Source organism: Uloborus diversus, chromosome 1 (genome assembly GCF_026930045.1).
Source record: "Uloborus diversus isolate 005 chromosome 1, Udiv.v.3.1, whole genome shotgun sequence".
Taxonomy (NCBI): Eukaryota; Metazoa; Arthropoda; class Arachnida; order Araneae; family Uloboridae; genus Uloborus; species Uloborus diversus.
In genome coordinates this window covers 266,427,055-266,449,466 of record NC_072731.1, presented here as the reverse complement: position 1 = coordinate 266,449,466, position 22,412 = coordinate 266,427,055, and the positions used below count along the sequence as shown (strand labels likewise).

Genomic DNA, 22,412 nt, shown 5'->3' with positions numbered 1-22,412 from the left:
TGATGTTATCTTTTTTCCGATTGTTAAAATACTTTCTATGAGACAAAAACCTGAAAATTTGTTTTGTACCCATCATGACATTTCTAGAAATTTTGCTTAAAAAATAGATTTTTATCTATGCGGGGGAGAACATTTGCATGCTAATGGCAAAAGACCGTTGATAACGCGGATAATTATTATATCACTGATTAAAATTTAAAAGTTTATTTGCTTGAAAAAAAAAGACATTACATTTTGTCTTCCCAGTACTATCTTCGGTGTAAGAAGTGTTTGAAAACACTAAAGATCAAACATTATTCTGTGTTATTGTTCTGTGTAAAATTTTTATTACTTGTGTGAAATTAATTTGTAAATATTACTGTTAATACATATTTGTGTTTGTACTCCATACTAAACCAATTAAAAAACATTGCGGACAGTGCCTTTGGCGCTCTTTAGTATTGAATTTAATACTAACTCATGTTGAACTTTAGTCAAGATTTTCTTAATGTTTTGTTATGATGTTTGTAATTTATGTTTTATAATTTGTAAGTTTTTTAACTTTACTTTATTTTATTTTGCTTACTGTTATGTATGTGTATTTTGTTTTGTTAATAAATCTTATCTTATTTATCTTATTATGCAGAGAAGGCCAGAAGGACTCTTTTACTTATACTTAAAGACGCATCACGACACATGTTTAACATTTTGAAGATATCAGAATCATACAGTTATCGCTAGTTGGATACACCTATCACTGCAACGCAGTAACAGCTTATAGGATCAGTACGTGACAACTTAGTAGTGGGAAAATCATAACTTCAAAAAACTTGAAAACCACTAATCTATTTTTTTTTAATTCATCCAAAAAAGGAAAGATGTACTGGAGCTGAGCCACCAAACAAAATAATGGCAGATAAAAATTATCAGAGTTTACATATGAGTATAAAATGTTGTTACAAATTCAGTAAATAGTAATTATTTTTATGATTAACTTGCTGTCATCTGGCTAAATTTGGCATTTATACCATTATCTTTCACTTAAAATTATCTTAGTAATGTAACCCAGGGGACAATCCAGGATTTTTTTCTCGCTACCTATTTTTGTGAAAGTATTGCATCATTCTATTTTTGTAAAAGTTTTTTTTTTTATCAGCATTGTTTTTGTAAAATTTAAGAGACATCCTAATTTTTGTAAAAGAGAAGTAGAACAAGCGAAATTTTAGTTCAAAAAGTGTAAATGTCATCTAGTATTATTTTTAACAGATTTCATTTCTTGGGGAGGGGGGGGGGAGCTAAAAACCTAAGAAGTATGAAAAATACCATCGTAATTTCAGCTTAATGGGTTATGTACTGTGTACAATATAGGAAGTTATGAGAAAAACGGTTTCCCAAAACAGATGTTGAAAGATTGCGATAATATTGCATAAATACACTTAGGCGAGAAACAGCTAAAAATTAGTTAAAATACTACAAAAAGGTTTTTATTTAAGCGATTGTTCATATAAACCTGCTTAGATTTTATTTCATGAGTAAATTTTGTTTTAAACAGAGAAACAAATTTTATATTTTAAAATGCTAATTTTTGTGAAATTTTTGATGTTTTTGTGAAGCTACTGATTTTATTACATGATTTTTGTGAAAGTACCGATTTCGAAACAAGATTTTTGTGAAGGTACCGAAAAACGGTAGCAAAATTGGCCTGTATTGGGCCCTGGTAACCTGTAAATAGTTTCTCGTAATGAATATACAACCCCCTTACATTCGAATGAAGTATTTGGTATCTCCATTTCTGAAGGTAAATTTGTGAATGAATAAAAAGAAAATGAAATGAAACTTCAGGAATCACGTGGAATGTTTGAGAGCTTTCTTTCAAGATTTATAAATAGCCATGGAGGCATGATCAAAGTTAGTCTTGACTGAGCCGTTGCGCTGGAGAGTGTGTAGTGTATTAGCTCTGTTTTGTGAAGCCTTTGAGCTGTGTTTTTGCATATTTTAATGTGAATACGTGTGTTACCGTTGCGCTTACAGTGTTAACTGATATTTGCCTAATTGCTATGGTTAATTTAGCAGTTGATAAGGATATTTCTTGTACATAGATGTAAATAGATCTCCTGTGTTTTCTCAAGAACTGTGTTGTCATTCAAAGAATTTCTCGAAGTGGCTGGCTTCGTAACAATACATTTGAAATTTTGTAGTAAAAGAAATATATTTTTGTTTAGGAACAAAGTTCTTCAAAATTATTTTACCATACGAAAACTTTACTTACAAATTTCATAAGGCAAGTCCCTCTTTTATAAGACCCAATCCATCCTAAAATTCCTAAGGAAAAGAATATTGGTCATCAGTCAAACAGTTCAAACAAATCTTATCAAATTACAGCAATCACTAATAAAATCTATTTCTGATGGACTATGACAACAGGGTGGCGACAGGAATTGTGAAAAAAAGTTCCCTGACTTTTCCCTGATTTAGTTCACCAAATTTCCCTGATTTACATTACCAATGGTAATGGTTTCCTTTCTTTGCTCTACTTGAAATCCATTGTACGTTTGTTTAAAATGCAGTATTTTAAACGTTTTAAGTTGTTTAAAGTTGCTGAACTAAAGATATATTTTAAAAAGATGCTACTTTTTTAACAAAATGGCAAAAAAAAAATATCAAGTCTTTTTTTCGGGGGGGGGGGGGGACTACAAAACAGTATATTAAATTTCTCTACAATGGAAAGATACTTTACTTCCAGAAACCACTTAGCAGAAGAATTTTTAGAAACTATTAAAATCACTCTTAAAAACATATGTGTATTTATGACAGAACTGAAAAGTAATTGAAATTACTTTGAACTAAATTTTCAAACAGTATAATAATTGTTGCAAGAATAACAAGTAGTAGTGAAAGAATAGAAGTAATGTAGTTGTTCTTATATAACTGACATATTTATGCAAAACAGATGAAACCTTTTGACATCCATTCATGGAGAGCTTTTCTCTAATCAAGAACGTAGGTTTTAATGAATGAATACAGAATTTTAAAGATAAAAAATAAAGATATTTACTTAAGTATACAAGTTAACTCTATTTCAAATGATTTAAGTATGTAACGAAAAAAATCTTAGATTGCTTTTGTACCAAACAACTTTGAAATGCAAGGAAAAAAAAACAGAAAAAAAAGCAATTAGTTCAAAATATATAAAAGAAGAATACAACTTGGTTATAAAATAAAAAAATCATTTAAGTCTGAAGAAAAGAAAACCATTATATAATCTGCGGCGACAGCAAATAGTATAACGGTACAAAACAAAGTTTTTTTGATTGAAAATTAAATTTTAGCAATTAAATTTAAAAAACGAAGAAGTAATAACTTTTAAGCTTTTATCACTATTAATTCAAAAACCAAAGATTTCTTCTTGAAATCGTGATTACAGTACGCTAATCACTTCGAGACAATGGAATAAAGGCAAAGGAGCTACGGCATTAATGAAGGCTTCCTCTTTGCCTGTACGGTTGTTTATTTTACCTCGCATTGAAAGTGTGAAAAGAAATTTCAAGCTAGGTAAAATAAACAACCTAACAGACACAGAAGCAATCTTGGGAAGTTCATCCCGTGGTTAATAAGTAAAATTCAATACTTTGACGTTGAGGAAAAAAGATGCACAAATATGCGGCAGTGTATAATCGCACCTCATTAATTTTACTTTTTTTTTTTTTGAATAGATAATTGACCGAAAATGCGTATGGAATTAGAATACTTAATTTTGTAAAGTAAAAAAAAAAAAAAAATCTTCATAAAATCAATTTTCCCTGATTTTTTGTTATTTTTTTGAAATTCCCTGATATTTCCCTAACTTTTCCCTGATTAATAAATTTCCCTGACTTTCCCTGATCTCCCTGATCTGTCGCCACCCTGGACAAGGAAAACAGCACATACAAATTTTCACTGATAAAGGTATGTTTTAATAATTTTTCCTGCAGATTTAGAGACGTTTAATCAACTTCAATGATTTTTCAGATTTGTTGGGGTAAGACTATGGGTTGGATTTTTTTTTATTCATAAAAGCAATATGACTTTCACATTAATAAGATGCTGCACTTCATTTCAAAAAATATAAAACTTCAAAAAATTACAGAAATTTAATAAGCATATATAAGAATAGTGTAGTGACTTCAATGAACTGCACTAAAAATTCATATTTTTTAATTTGGCTTTTGGATTAACATCAGCTTTTCCGTTGTTCTCATAAAAAATGTATCATAATTTTATGTGGAGTTTCCAAGTGTGTAACTCAAGAAGCACCAGTTAGGGACAGCACAACAGTAACAGGAGTCATTAATCAAAAACCCTGGAATTCCAGGGTTTAAAAATTAAAAAAAAAAAAAAAAACCTAGACATGACTTAGACTGATATTATTTACCCTGAAGTAGTTTAAGATGCCATAAATACTTGTTTTGGCTCCTATACTGGTAAATGAAATAAATAAATTAATCATAAAAAGTGGGGAGGCAGTTGCTACCCCCCCCCCCTCCTCCGAGTCGCCGCCATTGCTGCAGTAAAATGGCATACAATATTTACCATAATAAAATTGATGTTTCAGTTCCTGATTTTAACAATAGAGCTGTAATTCAGAATCCTGTAAATAAGTTTTAATCACATAGTATTTACTGAAAATTCGGAGCAGAATTCTGCTGAGAAAATTAATTCCTAAAGCAACATGTGTTAGCCCTTTTGATTCGAATCCACGATCCTCGAAATACTAGCATGAAACTCTAACTGAACTAACGATCCTCCATTCTAGGAAGTTATACATGAAAGCAATGCGCAATAAAATACAAAATAAATTGCCGTTTAAAAAAACAGACAAAGTGAGGATTGTTTATCTATTTTTCGCCGAAAGCTGGAAAAAATATCTCTGAAATAATATCTTACTTATGAAGTTTGGCGAGGTATTAAAGGAAGTTATGGCGTTCTCACAAAAAACATTTTTGAGAAATAATATATGTGATAGTAAGAACTTGACAAAAGTATTACACATACCATTTATAAACAGTAGAGAACCAACACATAAAACTATATAGGTGAATATCTGAAAAATAAATAACACACATAGAATTAATATTATGGTGAATGTACAGGTCAAAGTTAAAACATGCGATCTAATAAATGATGAAACTTACCAAGCTACCAGTGAAAAAGCTCTTAACTGTAGGAGTTGTAGCCAAGACCCACATCATTGTTCCCAGCACAACGCCACCCAAAACCTGAAAACAAATTCAATTTTTTTTATACAAATACAAATACAAAAGTGACGACCAGCAACAGGCTCTGGGCCCAGCTAGACTGGTCCTAGTCAATTTACAATCCCCAGTGAATATCAATGGCCCTCTCATTACCACCTCTTCCGGTAAACTGTTCCAAGGTTCCACTACCCTGCTAAAATAATAATTTTTCCTAACATCCATGTTAGCCTGGGATTTAAATAGCTTAAAACAATGACCCCTTGTCCTGTTTTCAGTGCTAAACTTCAGCCCCGTAACATCTTTCATTTTAATAAATTTAAACAACTGAATCATGTACCCTCGGTCTCTTCTTTGCTCAAGACTGTACATTTTTAGCCTTCTAAGCCTGGAATCATAGTCTAAGTGAGAAAGTCCATTTATTAGCCTTGTAGCTCGCCTTTGAACACTTTCCAATACATTAATGTCTTTCTTAAGATAAGGAGACCAAAACTGAACAGCATACTCCAAATGAGGTCTTACCAAACTTCTATATATTAGCTCAGCCGCACTGTTGGCTAAACTTTAAATCCTGACTTATTAAGACCCCCAGATCAGTAACTTTGTCTGCCTGACTAATGACTGAACCTTGCAAATAGTAACTTGTACACTTATTTCCATTTCCTAAATGTAGCACTTGACATTTCCCAACATTTAATTTTTAATTTAAGAAATTAGAGTGCAGGATAAGGGAATGATGGATTTATCGCTATTGGAGGCAAGTGATTTCATAGTCATGGGCGCCCATACGCAAAATTTCAAGGGGGGGGGGGGGCTCAAATATTTTCACCATGATCTAGAAGCATATTTTCCCAATAGAAACCGATTTCGGTACAGATTCGAGTTATTAAAGTTTGACATTTTTAATAAATTATTCATTAATGGCTGGAGAAGAAATGTTTTTATATTTTTGCAGAGAAAAAAGTACTGAAAGCAATGAAGTAATAACTTCTAATGGGGAGCTTGAGTCCCCCCCCCTTACCCCCCTCCCCCCCCCTATATGAGCGCCCCTGTTTGGGGATATTTTACAACTTTATGGCGACCCAAGTATTTGCTGCAATGTTTGGTCAAAGTTGCATAGAAACTATACTTATTTGGCGATACCATACATCATTGTATCATTTAAATAGTTTATGGATTTCATAAAAAAAGACGATTGAAAGTTCCATTTAAAATGGGAAGGGGGGGGGGATTCTATAAATTAATCCTCGAAGTAAATATATCAAGGCATTTGACAAACATTATAAGCAGAAAAAAGGAAGAGCAAACATTGCAGTGAGGATCGTTTTTTTTTCCTATAACTTTCAATTTTTTATTTAAAAACGAGCTGATGTGTGCATCACATGACTTCCTTTTACTCCAATTTGATGCCATTTCCATATTACTGGCAATTTTATAGTGATTCAATAGTTTACTCTCTAAATGTCACCAACAGTGGCCAAATTGAAACCAGATTTAAAATTTAAAAAAAAAATCGTCAAATTTGTCGCCAAGTTGGCGACAAAACTTGGCGACCAAAATACTGGCGATATATCGCCAAGTGTCCGACAAAGTATAACACAACTTGAGTTTACATCGAAATTAACAATGATTTCCCTCAAAAAGGAGCAAAAGACCCCCTTAGGAACATCTGAATACAACCAAAAGGGAAGGTGCACAACTAGATCCCACTAGGAGTCTACGTACCAAATTTCAACTTTCTAGGACATACCGTTTTTGAGTTATGCGAGATACATACACACATACATACGTACATACGGACGTCACGAGAAATTTCGTTGTAATACGAATATTCCGGAAAAAACGAGCTGATGTGTGCATCACATGACTTCCTTCTACACCAATTTAATGTTATTTCTCCATTGTTGCAGTTTTAATGTGATTCAATAGTTAACTCTCTAAATATGACCAATAGTGGCTAAATTGAAACCAGATTTTTTTTTTAAAAGCGCCAAATTTGTCGCCAAGTTGGCGACAAAACTCGGCGACCAAAAGACTGGCGATATATCAAGTGTCCGCCAAAGTATAACACCACTTGAGTTTACATCGAAATTAACAATGATTTCCCCCCAAAAAGGGTCCAAAAACCCCATTAGAGACACCTGAATGCAACCAAAAGGGGAGGTGCACAACTAGACCCTACTAGGAGTCTACGTACCAAATTTCAACTTTTTAGGACGTACCGTTTTTGAGTTATGTGAGATACATACACGAATACGCACATACATACGTACATACGGACGTCACGAGAAAATTCGTTGTAATTAACTTGGTGGTCTTCAAAAAGGATATTTCGGGTGTCTGTACGTTCCTAGGCATATATCCACGTGTGGTCGGGTCGAAAAAAAAACCAACATTCATTCGGGGGTAAGAGAAATGAAAATTAAGGCCGATTTTTGAGTGAAATTTTTTTTGCGAATACAATACCTCCTTTTTTGTAAAAGAAAGTAAAAAGGGAAAACAGCACGATCATTGATCGGTATGGCTAATCGAACCTACGGTTAATCGGTACCCGGATAATCGAAGCTTTACTGTAATAGGAGTTGCAAAAGACAATCCATGAATGCGAATACGAATTGAAGTTTCATGACAAAAAGAAAAGGTAAAATATAACAAAATACAAAGAAACGAATTTCATTTCAATCCTAGTCAGGGGTGAATGGCTGACTCCGACCTCGCGGTACAAGAATAGACCAACATAACGGACAACGGTTCGTTCATTTGCTAGGAGAGAGAGAAAATATGTCGAGCGTGGAAAATGTGCCGTAAATACGCCTAGCAAAATGGCTATACTTAGAATAAATTATAATTAATATTAGTAGCTGCATTTGAATACAAAGTTTTGAAACTGATGACTATGATTTTTTTTAAGCAATCACGATTGCTTATTGCTTTCACTTGACTGCTTTTGGCGTCCTTTGATTTTATTTTCCCACCGCCACCCTACGCAGCATCACCGTCGACCGGCTCCTCACGATGCTGCTCCTATAGCGAAAACCGTCTCCAAGTTGCGTCCATATCCTACACTTGCACGCATACATACACGCACGTACACACACACAAACACATACACACACATCTACACACAACTACCCACACACTCAAACACATATGCCCACACACACATACATCCCCCCCCCACACACACAAACACTCATACACACAACTACCCACACACTCATACCTGCACGCAGACACAAACACACATGCCTACGCACACACACATATCCCCCTACACACAAACACACACGCCTACATACAGACACTCGTGATTGCGAAAAACATAATTTGAATTCAAGATGTCAAAATTCAAATTAATTTTTCTTTTTTTTTTTAACATTACATACAGAAATTTCAGGGAGCTGTGATAACAATTAACATGCATTCATTCCCTCTTTAAATTAGTGCTAAATTAGTTTCAAAAATCCAGAGTTCGCACACTCTTAAGCCACGACCCATTTTGTAAGGACTCTACCCTCCAGTGATAACATAAAACTATCTTCCAGCTCAGAGGTGACCATCCTTTTTCTGCTCGAAGGCCGCAATTCGCATTAAATTCATTCTCGCGGACCAGAACATGTATAAAATTTCAAAATACAGTAAAACCTGCAAAGTTGACCACCCTTGTAAGTTGACCACCTGTCTAAGTTGACCGCTATTTTCAGGCACAGAATTAGAGCTACATCATATAATTCAACCTCTATAAGTTGACCACCTGTTTAAGTTGACCAATAAGGTAGTGCATACCGCAAGTGGTCAACTTACACAGGTTTCACTATATTTCATTCTATTCTGAATAACATAGCAAAGTATGAAAAAGGAAAGAAAACGGACGACCAATAATTGTTGTTATCATCGTTGTAGTTGCATGTTACAGAAACCAATTACTGAACATTTGGCTCCAATGGGTTGGGCACCACTGTTCTAGATAATGAATGAATTGTAAATTCATTAGAATGTAAACTAATCTCTCTGGTATACTGACGGTAAAGACAAGGTTACCATACGTCTCATTTTGAACACTTGAACGGGACAGTCCCCTTTTCAGGAACCTTGTCCCGTTGTCCTCGCACATAGCTATGCGGGACTCTACACTGTCCCGTTTCCTGAAGTTAGCCGAAGAATGGGAATGTTTCATATGGAAGTCAATGTGTGGAATCGTTTAAGCATTTTCACACCAATAGTTAGATTCATGTGAGCTCTCGCATCATTATTGAACATACGTAATTATGTTTTCCCCGGTCCTTATGAGGGGGTTGTTGCTTGTGAATAATCTGTGAACAAGCATAGTTGCAAATTGCAGTTCTTAAAGCAGTGTTGATTGCAAGAGCCAATGGGGTGGTTTCCTTCAGTCAAAAGTACTACTTTTAGTCATTGAAATGGATAGAATGAGCAAAAAAAAATTACATGAACCCAGAAAATACTTTCATTTTCCCAACAGTTTTTTTTTTAATTAATTTTTGAAAACGTCAGATTTTTCAAACAAGGCGGGGCCTTTATGACGTCACAAACGAAGCAATTTGGCGCATCTTTCTACTACGTTTCCACTTTATGATAATCAAGCAACGAATTAAAATTGCGCTCTACGCTTGGTATGAACACTATCGTTGCCAATGCACGTGAGTAAAAGATGTGAATTGAATATTTTGTTCTGTTGCAACATTGAATGGCATTTCATCATTTGTGATGTCACACGACAGAAGTGTAAACAATGAAAGCGCACCGATTTAAGTTTTTTTTTTTTTTAATATTAAACTTAAATAAATTATTTAAAAAATAGTCAGATCCTATTTTTTTAAGCATGCTCTTTCAGAAAAAAATACTTAAAAAATTTTGGAAACGACCCCATTGTGCGAAATCCTGTTAAGAATTCCTTCTTAGATTTTAACAAATCTAAGAAGATTTTTCTGCCTTTATATAGGAGTTTAGTAAGAACCCATTTGGAGTGTGCTGTGCAAATTTGGTCGCCTTATCCGAGGAAAGATATTTATGTATTGGAAAGGGTTCAAAGAAGGTTAACTAGACTAGTAAGAGGACTTTCATATTTAGATTATGATACTAGAGTTAATAGGCTTAATATGTATAGCTTGGAGCAAAGGAGGATCAAAGGGGACATGATCCAGTTGTTTAAATTTATTAAAATGAATGATGTTAATGGATTAAACTTTTGCACCGAAAGCAGGACGAGGGGTCATTGTTTTAAGCTATTCAAATCTCAGACTAACCTGGAAATAAGGAAAAACTACTACTTCAGTAGGGTTGTGGGCACTCGGAACAGCTTATCGAAGAGGTGGTCATGAGCAAGGGGGTGGATAGCTTTAGGAGGGCCATTGATCTTCATTGGGGATTAATAAATTGACTAGACCAGCCTAGCTGAGCCAAGAGCCTGTTGCTGGTCGCTGTATTTGTATTTCTTATTTGAACTGAGCACTAAATGTACTCCAAGCAAATTTGTGCATTAAAAAATATAACCCTACAACAATTCTTCTTTCCTAACAGTAATCAGGCCCTGTGTCTAAGAGTGCGAACTCTGAATTTTTGAAACTATAATTTGGCACTGATTTAAGGAAGTAAAGAAGAATTGCAAAGTAAATGTTTTTGATTTCAATGGAGAATTTAGCCTCTAGTTTTGGAGAAGTTGTTATCGGAAAGGGGGTTCAAATGCAATATTCGTGTGCAAATGCAGGTCAGGGGCGAAATTTTCGAAATATGTAGCTTTAGGCGATATATGGACGCTTTAGGGGAGTCGTGCGAACCCCGCCCCCCCCCCCTCTTACTGGGTTAAGTTTGTAGAACAAAATGTGTGATTAAATATGAAGTACACACTTTCTCTATTTTCACTTTTCACTCCAGAGTCCGCCGAACCTACCACTATTTGTGGCTTAACCAGTTGAATGGGACTCTAAAGACAGCTCTGATTTTTTGATCCAGACCCGAAACCAAACATTCCATGGTGCAGGACCCCCCAGAGGTATCGTTTCCCTTGGAGGACTTTGTGACCATGAGCATATTTAACGTGCCAAAGTCACTATTAATTAAGACGGTGGATCTTCGACCAGTAAGAATCGAACCCGGGACCCTCCGGTCACAAGTCCGACGCCTTACTGATCAGTCCATCACGGCACTGCCTGCAATACACACTGCATACACATGTTTAAAAGGTATTCGCAGAGCTGAAACGAACCTAAATTTTTGAGGTCGGGGAGGGAAAATTTTTAACTTGCCGAATGAAACTCCAAGTTTTACCAAATAATAAAATACGTGATCACGTACACATACCAAATCCAAGACTGTCGTGTAAGGAATTAATCCCCCTCCCCCCCCCCCCCCCTGCGATTTTGGACAGTTTACATGGAAGTGTACGTGGTTTTGCTGTATTTTGGTTCTTCTTATATTGAGTGTGAAACCTTCGCCCCCCCCCCCCACCAATACGCTGATCCAATTCGAAATACCAGACTAAATACATCTAATAAGGAACATATCAGGCATAAGGGGAAAAACCTCGACTCTGTACCAGTATGTTTTAATGTGCCAAAAAAGGAATTTTTTAGGAGGTCGCAGTGACCTCCAATCGGTGCGGTTACGCGTTTTCATCACTCTACGAAAACAGAGATATTCCGGAAAAAACGAGCTGATGTGTGCATCACATGACTTCCTTCTACACCAATTTAATGTTATTTCTCCATTGTTGCAGTTTTAATGTGATTCAATAGTTAACTCTCTAAATATGACCAATAGTGGCTAAATTGAAACCAGATTTTTTTTTTAAAAGCGCCAAATTTGTCGCCAAGTTGGCGACAAAACTCGGCGACCAAAAGACTGGCGATATATCAAGTGTCCGCCAAAGTATAACACCACTTGAGTTTGCATCGAAATTAACAATGATTTCCCCTCAAAAAGGTGCAAAAGACCCCTTTAGAAACACCAAAATGCAACCAAAAGGGGAGGTGCACAACTAGACCCACCAGGAGTCTACGTACCAAATTTCAACTTTCTAGGACATACCGTTCTTGAGTTATGCGAGATACATACACACATACGCACATACATACGTACATACGGACGTCACGAAAAAATTCGTTGTAATTAAGTTGGGGGGTCGTCGAAATGGAAACTACGGGTGTCTGTAGGATCTTAGGCATATATCCACGTGTGGTCGGGTCGAAAAAAAACTCAACATTCATTCGGGGGTGAGCAAAATGGAAATTAAGGTCGATTTTTGAGTAAAAATTCTTTTGCGAATACAATACTTCCTTTTTTGTAAAAGGAAGTAAAAAATAGCAATCTCCGAGTGATATGTCTGCCCGTTACTGACCTACTCTATTTATAGGTAGAAAATGAAAGAAACAAAACGCTACGGGTAGCGCGGCTCGACAAACTTCACTGCAATTCCAACGCAAAAACAAAGCAAAGGAAACGGGCTTGAATGCATCAAGCTCGCTGAAATTACAGTAACCCAATTGGGGTAATTACGTGATAATTTGCATGTTTTTCGGCTTTCACACCTTATTTCGTACCAATCTGAGGAGCGCGTCTCCCTAGGGAGACATGCGTTTAATCTAAGGAGGATACAGCACAGCTGTAATTAAAATATCATCTTTGAATGCACCAAAAAAAAAAAGGAGTCAGAAAATAAGAATAAGCTTTGGTTATTCACATGGCTTGAGAAAATTTTTGTTCAAAAAAAAAAAAAAGCCACCCATCGCATTCATAATGTATTAATATTTAACAATATCAATAAATTATCTTCTTTATCTTTACTAATAATAAAGCTGAAAGTCTCTCTGTCCGGATCTCTGTCTGTCTGTCAGGATCTCTGTGAGGCGCAAAGCGCCTAGATCGTTCAACCGATTTTCATGAAATTTGGCACTAAGTTAGTTTGTAGCATGGGGGTGTGCATCTCGAAGCGATTTTTCAAAAATTCGATGTGGTTCTTTTTCTATTCCAATTTTAAGAAAAAAATTATGATAAGATGGACGTGTAAATTACGAAATTATCATAACGTGGAACAGTAACAAGGGCACAAGCCAATTGGCGAGAAAATTCACCAAACATTATTTGTAAATATACAGGCGAACCAAAAGATCTTTTAATTTTTCTATTACGGGCAAAGCCGTGCGGGTACCACTAGTTATACATAAATGGCTACTTCTGTGTGTATGTATGTCCGGAGTAAACTTCAAAACTACTGGACCGATTTTAACCATTTTTTCACCATAGATAGCTACATTATCAGGGAGCAACTTAGGCTATAATTTATTACTAAAAAACTTAGTTTAAAACTATTATAATCGAAAACAGTAAATGTCATGTCATTTCTCCATTAAATGATTAAATATAAAACCCATTGTTACGAAAATTCGTTGCCTTACAACAGCAATAATAAATGTAATCACAATGAAAATTTTGAATCAACGCTTCTCCGGAGCAAATATCAGTTCAAAGTCATTTAAACATCTGGAAACTCTACTTTTTGCACACTTACGGAAACATAGTAGAGAGCTTTTTTTTTTTTTTTTTGTGAAGTCCGACTTTCACACTACACACATGCCATTAAGACCCATTTACAGGGTAGGCAATCATTCACAGCATAGCAACACATTCACACATAGGAAGCACAACGGAGAGAAGGTACATCCACGCCCGAGCCGGGATTCGAACCCGTGACTTCCCCATCGCAGTCAGGCTCCTCTGACCACTAGACAAGGCGGGCGGCGCGCAATAGTTATGCAAAAGAATCGTTATGCAAGTTAAATTTCAGCGAATTTTATGGCAAGAAAGGACATTAAATAAAAAGTTTTAATCAATAGTAAAAACTTTTTTTTTTTTAATTTTGAGCTTGTGTCACTTCCTTGTAGCGAAAAACTGAAATTTAAGAACCGTCACCATTTATTTAAATGATTACCCGGAAATATTCGGTATTTCGCCGATGTTTTTTGTACGTGAATGCTGACACTTAATAACTTAAAAGTCGAAATTTACCAAACGTCGCACTTTAGTTGCATATATTTCACAACGTGAAAACGAAGGGTCATGAACAAGGGCGCAGAAATTTTGGGGCCCGTCACAAATGACTTTTACGGACCCCCTTACATATTGTTTACCCTTACGTCCTACAAGATTTCACCCCTCCTTTTGAAAATCTTGGGCTCCCTTCCGGCACATGCAGATGTCAGTAGGTGTCCCTTCTCCCGCCCCCCTTTGAAGAAATTGAAGCCGGAAGTTGCACCACTGTATCCCAAGATCCTTAGCTTCTTGCTATATATCTTGAGATACATCTTGATTCAAAACATTCTATCACTGAATCTCAATTGGTTGTTAATTTAAACTTAGATATTGTTGCAAGTTAATGTGGCACGTTTTGGAAATTGCATTACAATATGAATTAAAAACGTAAACCAATCCGCTAGCTACTTTATTTGATTGTTATCGTAACCCCGCCCATAATTTCACCGCTGTATCCCATAATTCCGGCTTAAAGTTCAACTCCTTTTTACCATAGACGGGGCCTCTCTATGTATGTTTCTTTACTCTATGTTTTAGACTACATATTGTTTACCCAAGGGGCATTCCACGGTATTTTTGACATTTATGTAGAGTCCGTAACATGAAATTTTTTGCCATATAACATTTTAATTTACTGTGTCATTAGCATATTATTTTATTTTGATCTTTTCCTACCAACACACCAGCTCAAATTAAAATAATTTGAAAATCAAACAATAAATTAAAAAGTTATGGCAAAAAAAGGTCACGTTACGGACTCTACATAATGTCAAAAATACCGTGGAATGCCCCCCTTACGTCCTACATAGATTTCACCCCTCCTTTTGAAAATCTTGGGCTCCCTTCAGGCACATGCAGGTGTCACTTCTCCCCCCCCCCCCCCCCAACTTGGTCATGGAACGCTTTATTCACGTAAGTAAGGATTCCATTGTAATTCGATTTAATTCGACCTAGAGCCGCTGTATAGACAGGCCGAGGCATCAGCTTAAGTTTAGCCATTTTGGATCGGATATTTCATTGTTGCCCTACAAGGTTACCACAGCAAAGTTTCGGATTTCGCCAAATTTGCCGAACAGATTATTTTATTTGATAAACAATTCACGTGCCGCTAATAATTGCTTAACGATCACCAATCGCGATAACTCGCTAGAAAAGACAACCTCTCAAACACGCGCTCCGATCGAAAATGTCTAATCTTAAATTGATGCGTCGGCTCATATATACAGTATACTCCCGATTATCCGTGTGCGGATTATCCGGTTTGCGGATTATCCGTGCATCATTTCGGAATCACTTTTCTAAAGCTTCGATGATGTTATCGATATTATCGATAATATCGATAACATCATTGAGGAAGTTAAAGAAATCGAAGGTTTCGAATCACTTGACGCTGAAAATGTCGAAGAGTGGTTTAAAAGCGACGAATGTGAATCAGGATTTCAATGTCTAACTGACGAAAATATCATTGAACTTGTTACTGAATCAAACGCAAGTGATGATACCGAAAACGAAGATGAAGAACATGAAAAAAATACAATTTCACATTCTACTGCTCTACGATCTGTGGAACATTTATTGGATTACATGAGTGAAACAGGTTACGATTACGGAGGAATAATTGCAGTAAGAAAAATGCGTACGGACACACGCAACAATTTAAACAAAGAAAACAAAAATGTATCACCGATTTTTTCAAGCAATACATTTCAAAGAAAAGTTCCGGGTTTGTGTGAGTATATACATAGTTTTTTCTTATTTCCCCTTAAATATAGTTACCCTGCATATTCCTTAAATGATTTTTCGTATTATCCGTGCTACGCCGCCCGGTGATTAGCACGGACAATCGGGAGTATACTGTATAGGGGCTTTAACTCGACTCATTTGAATATCAGATGGTAATTTTCACACACGAAGTGAAGAAAACCAACAATTAGGGGGGGGGGGAATCCCGCTAAATTTATACTCGGTTTCGGAACTGGGTCAATAGTATGGACTCGACAAATAAAAAAACCAAACGAGGGCTCCTGGCTTGAGCGATCTCGAAGAAAAGAAGAGATCAGAGAAATTGAAAAGGAAGGAAAACTTTTTTAAGAGTCCAATTCAGGTCAGTGAAGAACAGGGTGATCACAAAAAAGAATGCGACAAATGTCAGTGGCATTGGCCGAGAATCGACTGCGTGCCGACATGAAGTGTCGGAGGAAATCCTTGAAAGAAGCGTTGCGAAGCTGAATTTTTGGAATAACAATGTGTTTTGAAGAAAAACAAAAAATATTATTGCAATGGCAAACAAAAGAAAAGGCGATGAGATCAAGATTTACAGTTGACGATAATTTTTTTTTCTGACCAAACTGAATAAGTACTTAAGGAATGTATTGGGGTCGATCCAGTCACGGTCTGTAGCCAACTTGAGGATATGCAAGTTTTCATTACATTATTTTCTTTTATAATAACCAAAAACCATTCTCCCCAGCCACGTTCTTCGTACTTAAAACTTACACTTGAGGTCTAAGCAAAATTTATGTGAGAAAACTATGTAATAATGACTTAGCTGTGTGAAATGGTCATTTCACCATTATTGGCATTTTTAATGTGATTCAATAGTTTACTCTCTAAATATCACCAACAGTGGCCAAATTAAAATCGGACTTTTAAAAAAAAAATGCCGAATTTGTCGCCAAGTTGGCGACAAAACTTGGCGACCAAAATACTGGCGATATATCGCCAAGTGTCCGCCGAATTATAATACCACTTGAGTTTGTATCGAAATTAACAATGATTTCAGTCCAAAAAGGGGCAAAAGACCCCTTTAGAAACACCCGAATGCAACCAAAAGGGGAGGTGCACAACGAGACTCCACTAGGAGTCAACGTACCAAATTTCAACTTTCTAGGACATACTGTTCTTGAGTTATGTGACATACATACATACGCACATCCGCTCATACGTACATACAGTCGTCACGAGAAAACTCGTTGTAATTAACTCGGGAATCATGAAAATGGATATTTCGTGTGTCTATACGGTATTAGGCACTTATCCATGTGTAGTTAAATTATAACTAACAAATTATAACATAACTTGAGTTTACACCGAAATTAACAATGACTTTCCCCCCCCCCTAAAAAAAAGAGGCAAAAGACCCCACTATAAGCACCCGAATGCAACCAAAATGGGAAGACTAGACGCCACTAGAAGTCTACGTACCAAATTTCAACTTTCTAGGACATACCGTTCTTGAGTTATGCGACATACATACGCACATACGCAGATACGTACATAACGTACATACCGTCACGAGAAAACTTGTTGTAATTAACTCGGGAATCGTTAAAATGGACATTTCGGGTGTCTATACGTTCTTAGGCACTTACCCACGTGTGGTCGGGTCAAAAAAAAAAAAAAACTCAACATTCATTCAGGGGTGAGTAAAATGGAGATTAAGGTCGAGTCTTGAGTGAAAATATTTTCGCGAATACAATACTTCCTTTTTTGCAAAAGGAAGTAAAAAAATCGGGCAACAGTGAATTGGCAACAGTAAGTTCCGTATGGTATACAATTGGAGGGCGCAAGTGCCACGGATCACAAAAAATCGCGGATAAGCTGCAAAAAGGATAAAATGAGGGACAAATAAGGTAAAAATTGTCCTTCCTCAAAAACTAGCTGTAATGATAATATTTTCTTCAAACACTGAAACTATATACAGTACATTTGCTAAACATAAGTGCCGGATTTAGGGGAGGGCAGGCGGGGCTACTGCCCTGGGGCCCCCACAATAAAATTTTCACAAAATATCCTAACTTTCACGGGTCAGGGGATGTATTTACTATTAAAGTGCTGATCGAAAATATCGGATATATACATATATATATCAAAATATTCGGATATATATCAAAGTATCGGATATTTTCGAAAATATGATGATCTTTTCGATCCCTCCACACTTCCAAATCCGGCCCTGCAACATAACTTAACATTAATAAAGAACAAATGTGTGTACGATGAAGAAAGCATTAAAAAGGATGCAGTGAATCCTTGAATTTCTTCTTCATGAAATTGTGATAACAAATGGGGACTTCAAGGGGGGGGGAGGTCCAGTAAATGAATTTATATTCTTAAAGGAGAATTTTTGATTTCTGGTTCTGGGACGCATACTTTATAAGAGTTTAATCAAAATGTGGCTTAAAGTTATAAGTAAGTCTTCCAAAAGTTCTGTAGTTTAAGTCCAAGAAACAAAAATTATATTAATTTGAATTTTTACCACCTTGAATTCAAATTATGTTTTTCGCAATCACGAGCGTGTGTGTGTGTATGAATGCGCGTGTGTGTTTGTGTAGGCGCATGTGTGTGGGTGCGTGTGTATGTATGCATGTGTGTGTGTTTGTATGCAGTACTGTGTGTGTACGCGCGGGTGTGTGTAGGCGTTCGTGTGTGCGTATGTATGTAGGCATATGTGTTTGTGTCTGTGTGCAGGCATGACTGTGTGCATGCGTGTGTGTATGAGTTTGTGTGCGTGTGTGTATGTATGCGCGCGTGAGTAGCATATGGATGCAACTGGAGACGGTTTTCGTTATAGGAGCAGCATCGTGAGGAGCCGGTCGACGGTGATACTGCAGAGGGTGCTGGCGGGAAAATAAAATGATAGCACATCAAAACAGTCAAGTGAGAACAATAAGCAATCGTGATTGCTCAAAAAAAATGAATAAATGAATAATAATGAAAAAAAAACAACTGAGTTAAAATTTGCAATTTGAAGTTTCGTTCGGTAAATTGAGAACTGCCCTCTTCGAAAAAAATTCCATTCGGTGTACTTCAACTTGAGGGACAGAATTGTCTTCAATAAATTTCGGAACCTATTTAATCTCCGGAATTTCTGTTGCTCTCAGCCTGAGGTCAACTGAGGCCAGCTTAGGAGTCAAACGACAGAACAAAGTGAGCTGAAAACGAGCAACACAAATGAGCCTCATTAATGTGAGTCGGGAATCTCAAGCACAATCGCCCAAGCCCTGTTCTACGGAAGAAAATCCTGAAGGTCCAAAATTGTATGAAAAGGAAATTCTTCTCAGCAGAGCCCGATCATTCTGATATTGGACATGGGGCAGAGTTCTATTTCAGAGCCCCCCTAGGGCCTAACTAAGATTTTTGAAGACACTGGGCAAGAAATTCATTTTGTGCCCCCCCCCCTCCTATTCGCACCTGTTCTATATAATGAAGCTATAAAATATTTCGATACTTGCGTATTTACACAACCATGCTAAATTTGGTGATACCTCATATCACAATATAGTATTATACAGTTAAAAAGTAGAAGAAATTTAGCGTACAATAATTATATAAGCTGAGGTTGAACTTTGCCCGTTGCAGTAAATCGTAAGTATCAAAGTTATCTATGATATAACTTTTAATAGTAAATACAGACTAAACTTGGAGTGGTTGTATTATCTGCAAAGAGATCAAGTTTTTAAAGGGAATTTTTATCAACAAATAAGAGATTTTTCCCTTGTCTTAGCAATTGCAAAAATATCAAAAATGTCATTGTAATCTAGATTCTGAGTGAAAAAAATTATTTATCTTTAATTAGCATGATAAATTAAGGGAATTTTGGGCCCCCTGAAATCAAAGTGGAGGGGCCTGTGCCCCAAATGCCTTTGCGATAATCAGGCTCTGCAGCAGAGAACAGGCATAAAAGTAATTCAATGAAGAAAAATCTGCAGAGGAAATTATTTTTGGGAAAATCTGAGGTGGAATGGCGACACGGATCGTGAACCCACAATTGCCAACCATTTCAAAAAGAAACCCAACTTGTCTCCGGTGCAGAAGCAATTCTGACTGCATTGCTTCCGCATAAGTCAAATGAAACAAACATTCCAAAAACCTGATTCGAATTCTAAAGGTACTGAAAAACACGGCGAAAATTATTCCACGAGTTCTTAACTTCGTTCGAGAAGGTTGTTGGAATTTCCTCGCATAATAAATACAAAGCGCCGAAGGGAAAAGTTGACTTCGGACCAGGGCTGCGGAGTCGGAAGGAAAATGGCCGACTCCGACCCCGACTCCTGGATTTTGTAACGCCCGACTCCGACTCCAACTCCGACTCCAGATTTTTTTTAATTTTTTAATAGTATTTTTTCAACTCCCTCTCTCCGTTCAAGGGAAGGGTGAAAACCTCTTAACAGAGATTGAAATATTAAATTCCTTTTTATGAAAATTTCGCATTTTGTTTTTTATTGTAAACCCAAGACGCCATACAACGTTAGAAATTCAATTTAAAAATGAAACTTTCCAATAGTTACGAGTTAAAAAGTGAGATGACTTAAAAATCCCTTTTAAAAATTTTGAAAAGGATTATCTGTAATTTTCCCCCCTTTAATGTTTAACAAATAGATATTGATCAAATCGTGTGCTTTCAATTTTTGAAAGCTGTAACTTGAGAGAAAAAAAAACTTTTCTTCTAAATCCAAGTTCTTGAGAGGGGGTGGTTTGCCCCGGATGACACCCATCTGGTAGATGACACCCAAAGTTAATTTCAGAGTTTATAAAAAATATAAATACTTTAATTCTGAAAATTTTCGCGAATATATTTTAAATTATATTTCATCAATAAAATTTCAACGAAAATAGGGCACTATACGTCAGGAGCTAATTTTACACAAAACGCGGCGGTATACAAATTTGTACGGATATCTTTTACTATACCTATATTTCTTCTTCGCAAAATTTTTAATTTAAATTTTATTGGCTGCTTTAGAATTAACCTAAATATGAAGATTTTAAGATTAACTGCAGTTCTTGAGTGTTGTAATCAAGAAATCATTTACACTTATTTTGTTCCATACTTTTTAGTGAGAACCAAGCTTACAGAAATAGTCTTAATAAAGAAAAAAACATTAGATTATTTCATCGAATCTTTTGGATTCGTGCTTTCGCGCCAGAACTTCTTTGAATTTGCCGATCACACTTAAACGTTTCAACTATAGCTACGGGCGTCGACTTACTAATTTGTTACGTTTCTTTTACTATTTTATAACTGAGATCGAACAAAACACTATATTTCTATTTTTATTTGAAAGTGATTACTTAAAAATGTTAGGCAACAAAACCGTTTGCTGACAGTTGCTATTAGTTAAGTTAAAAAGCAAGCTAACTAGGGGACGGCTACAGAAAGTTCGGTAAGCATTCAAGCTAGCTGATTGCCATAATGGCAGTTATTTTCTCATTAGTATCTTTTTATACATGTAATCGAACCAATTGGTAATCAGTTTTTAAAAAATGCAAGGAGAGTCAGTGAAAAGGAAAGAAAAAAAGAAGCCCGGAGTCGGAGTCGGCATGTTTTCTAACGACTCCGACTCCTTTACCCCAAAATCAGACCGACTCCGACTCTTCGACTCCGACTCCGACTCCACAGCCCTGCTTCGGATCGGACACAGAGAAGAAATGAATTACGAATAAAATAATCACCTCTATTCAGGGTTCGAAAATATCGTAATATTTTCAAAAATATCGAAAATATCCGATATTTTGATACACAGTCGAGCCCGCTTAATGAAATATCGGATAATAGAATATCCCGCTTAATGTAATAAAATTCCAATGTACTACACCATTGATGTATGTTATTTTTATCCCGGATAGTGGAATATCCCGCTTATTAGAATAATTTTTCCTGGCAAATTGCCTATTCCATTAAGCGGGCTCGAATGTATATCGGATATTTTGATATATATCCGATATTTTTAATCAGAACAAACTAGCCTTTAAAATAGTAAATGCATACTCAAATTACTCTTTAATTTCTAATATTATTACAATATATAGACTTGAAATTAACATTTTTTTCATTTTTTATATCTAATATTTTACATTTTATTCAATTTTAATGGAGTTCATTTAGCATTAGCTGTTTTACTCATTTTTCTTCTCTTAGCTACTTTTACAGTAATATGATTCAGAAATAAAAAGTCTGCATTAGTCGGTGCACAGTACAGTCAGAAGACATTTTCTTATTTTCTAACCAATGTTTAATATTTAACTAGTCACTTTTAGTGCGAACTAAAACTGTTACATTACTCATAATTATATGAATATTAATAAAATACAAGTATAAAAGGAATATTATATTACTTTGTTATATTAATGATGTATTAATTCATCATTAATAAA

The 22,412-nt window shown here is 35.8% G+C and overlaps 1 protein-coding gene across 1 annotated transcript in view; it reads right to left on the bottom strand.

Annotated features, from left to right (window-relative positions):
- The window catches only part of LOC129227485 (tetraspanin-18-like), a 68,012-nt gene that overhangs the window by 32,637 nt on the left and 12,963 nt on the right, over window positions 1-22,412 (bottom strand). Inside the window, exons 2-4 of the mRNA XM_054862060.1 lie at window positions 5,151-5,234; window positions 5,011-5,059; window positions 2,249-2,301 (exon numbers count right to left, since the gene is read on the bottom strand). Of these exons, the coding sequence (XP_054718035.1) occupies window positions 2,249-2,301; window positions 5,011-5,059; window positions 5,151-5,234 (186 nt within the window). The remainder of the gene's footprint in view (window positions 1-2,248; window positions 2,302-5,010; window positions 5,060-5,150; window positions 5,235-22,412) is intronic.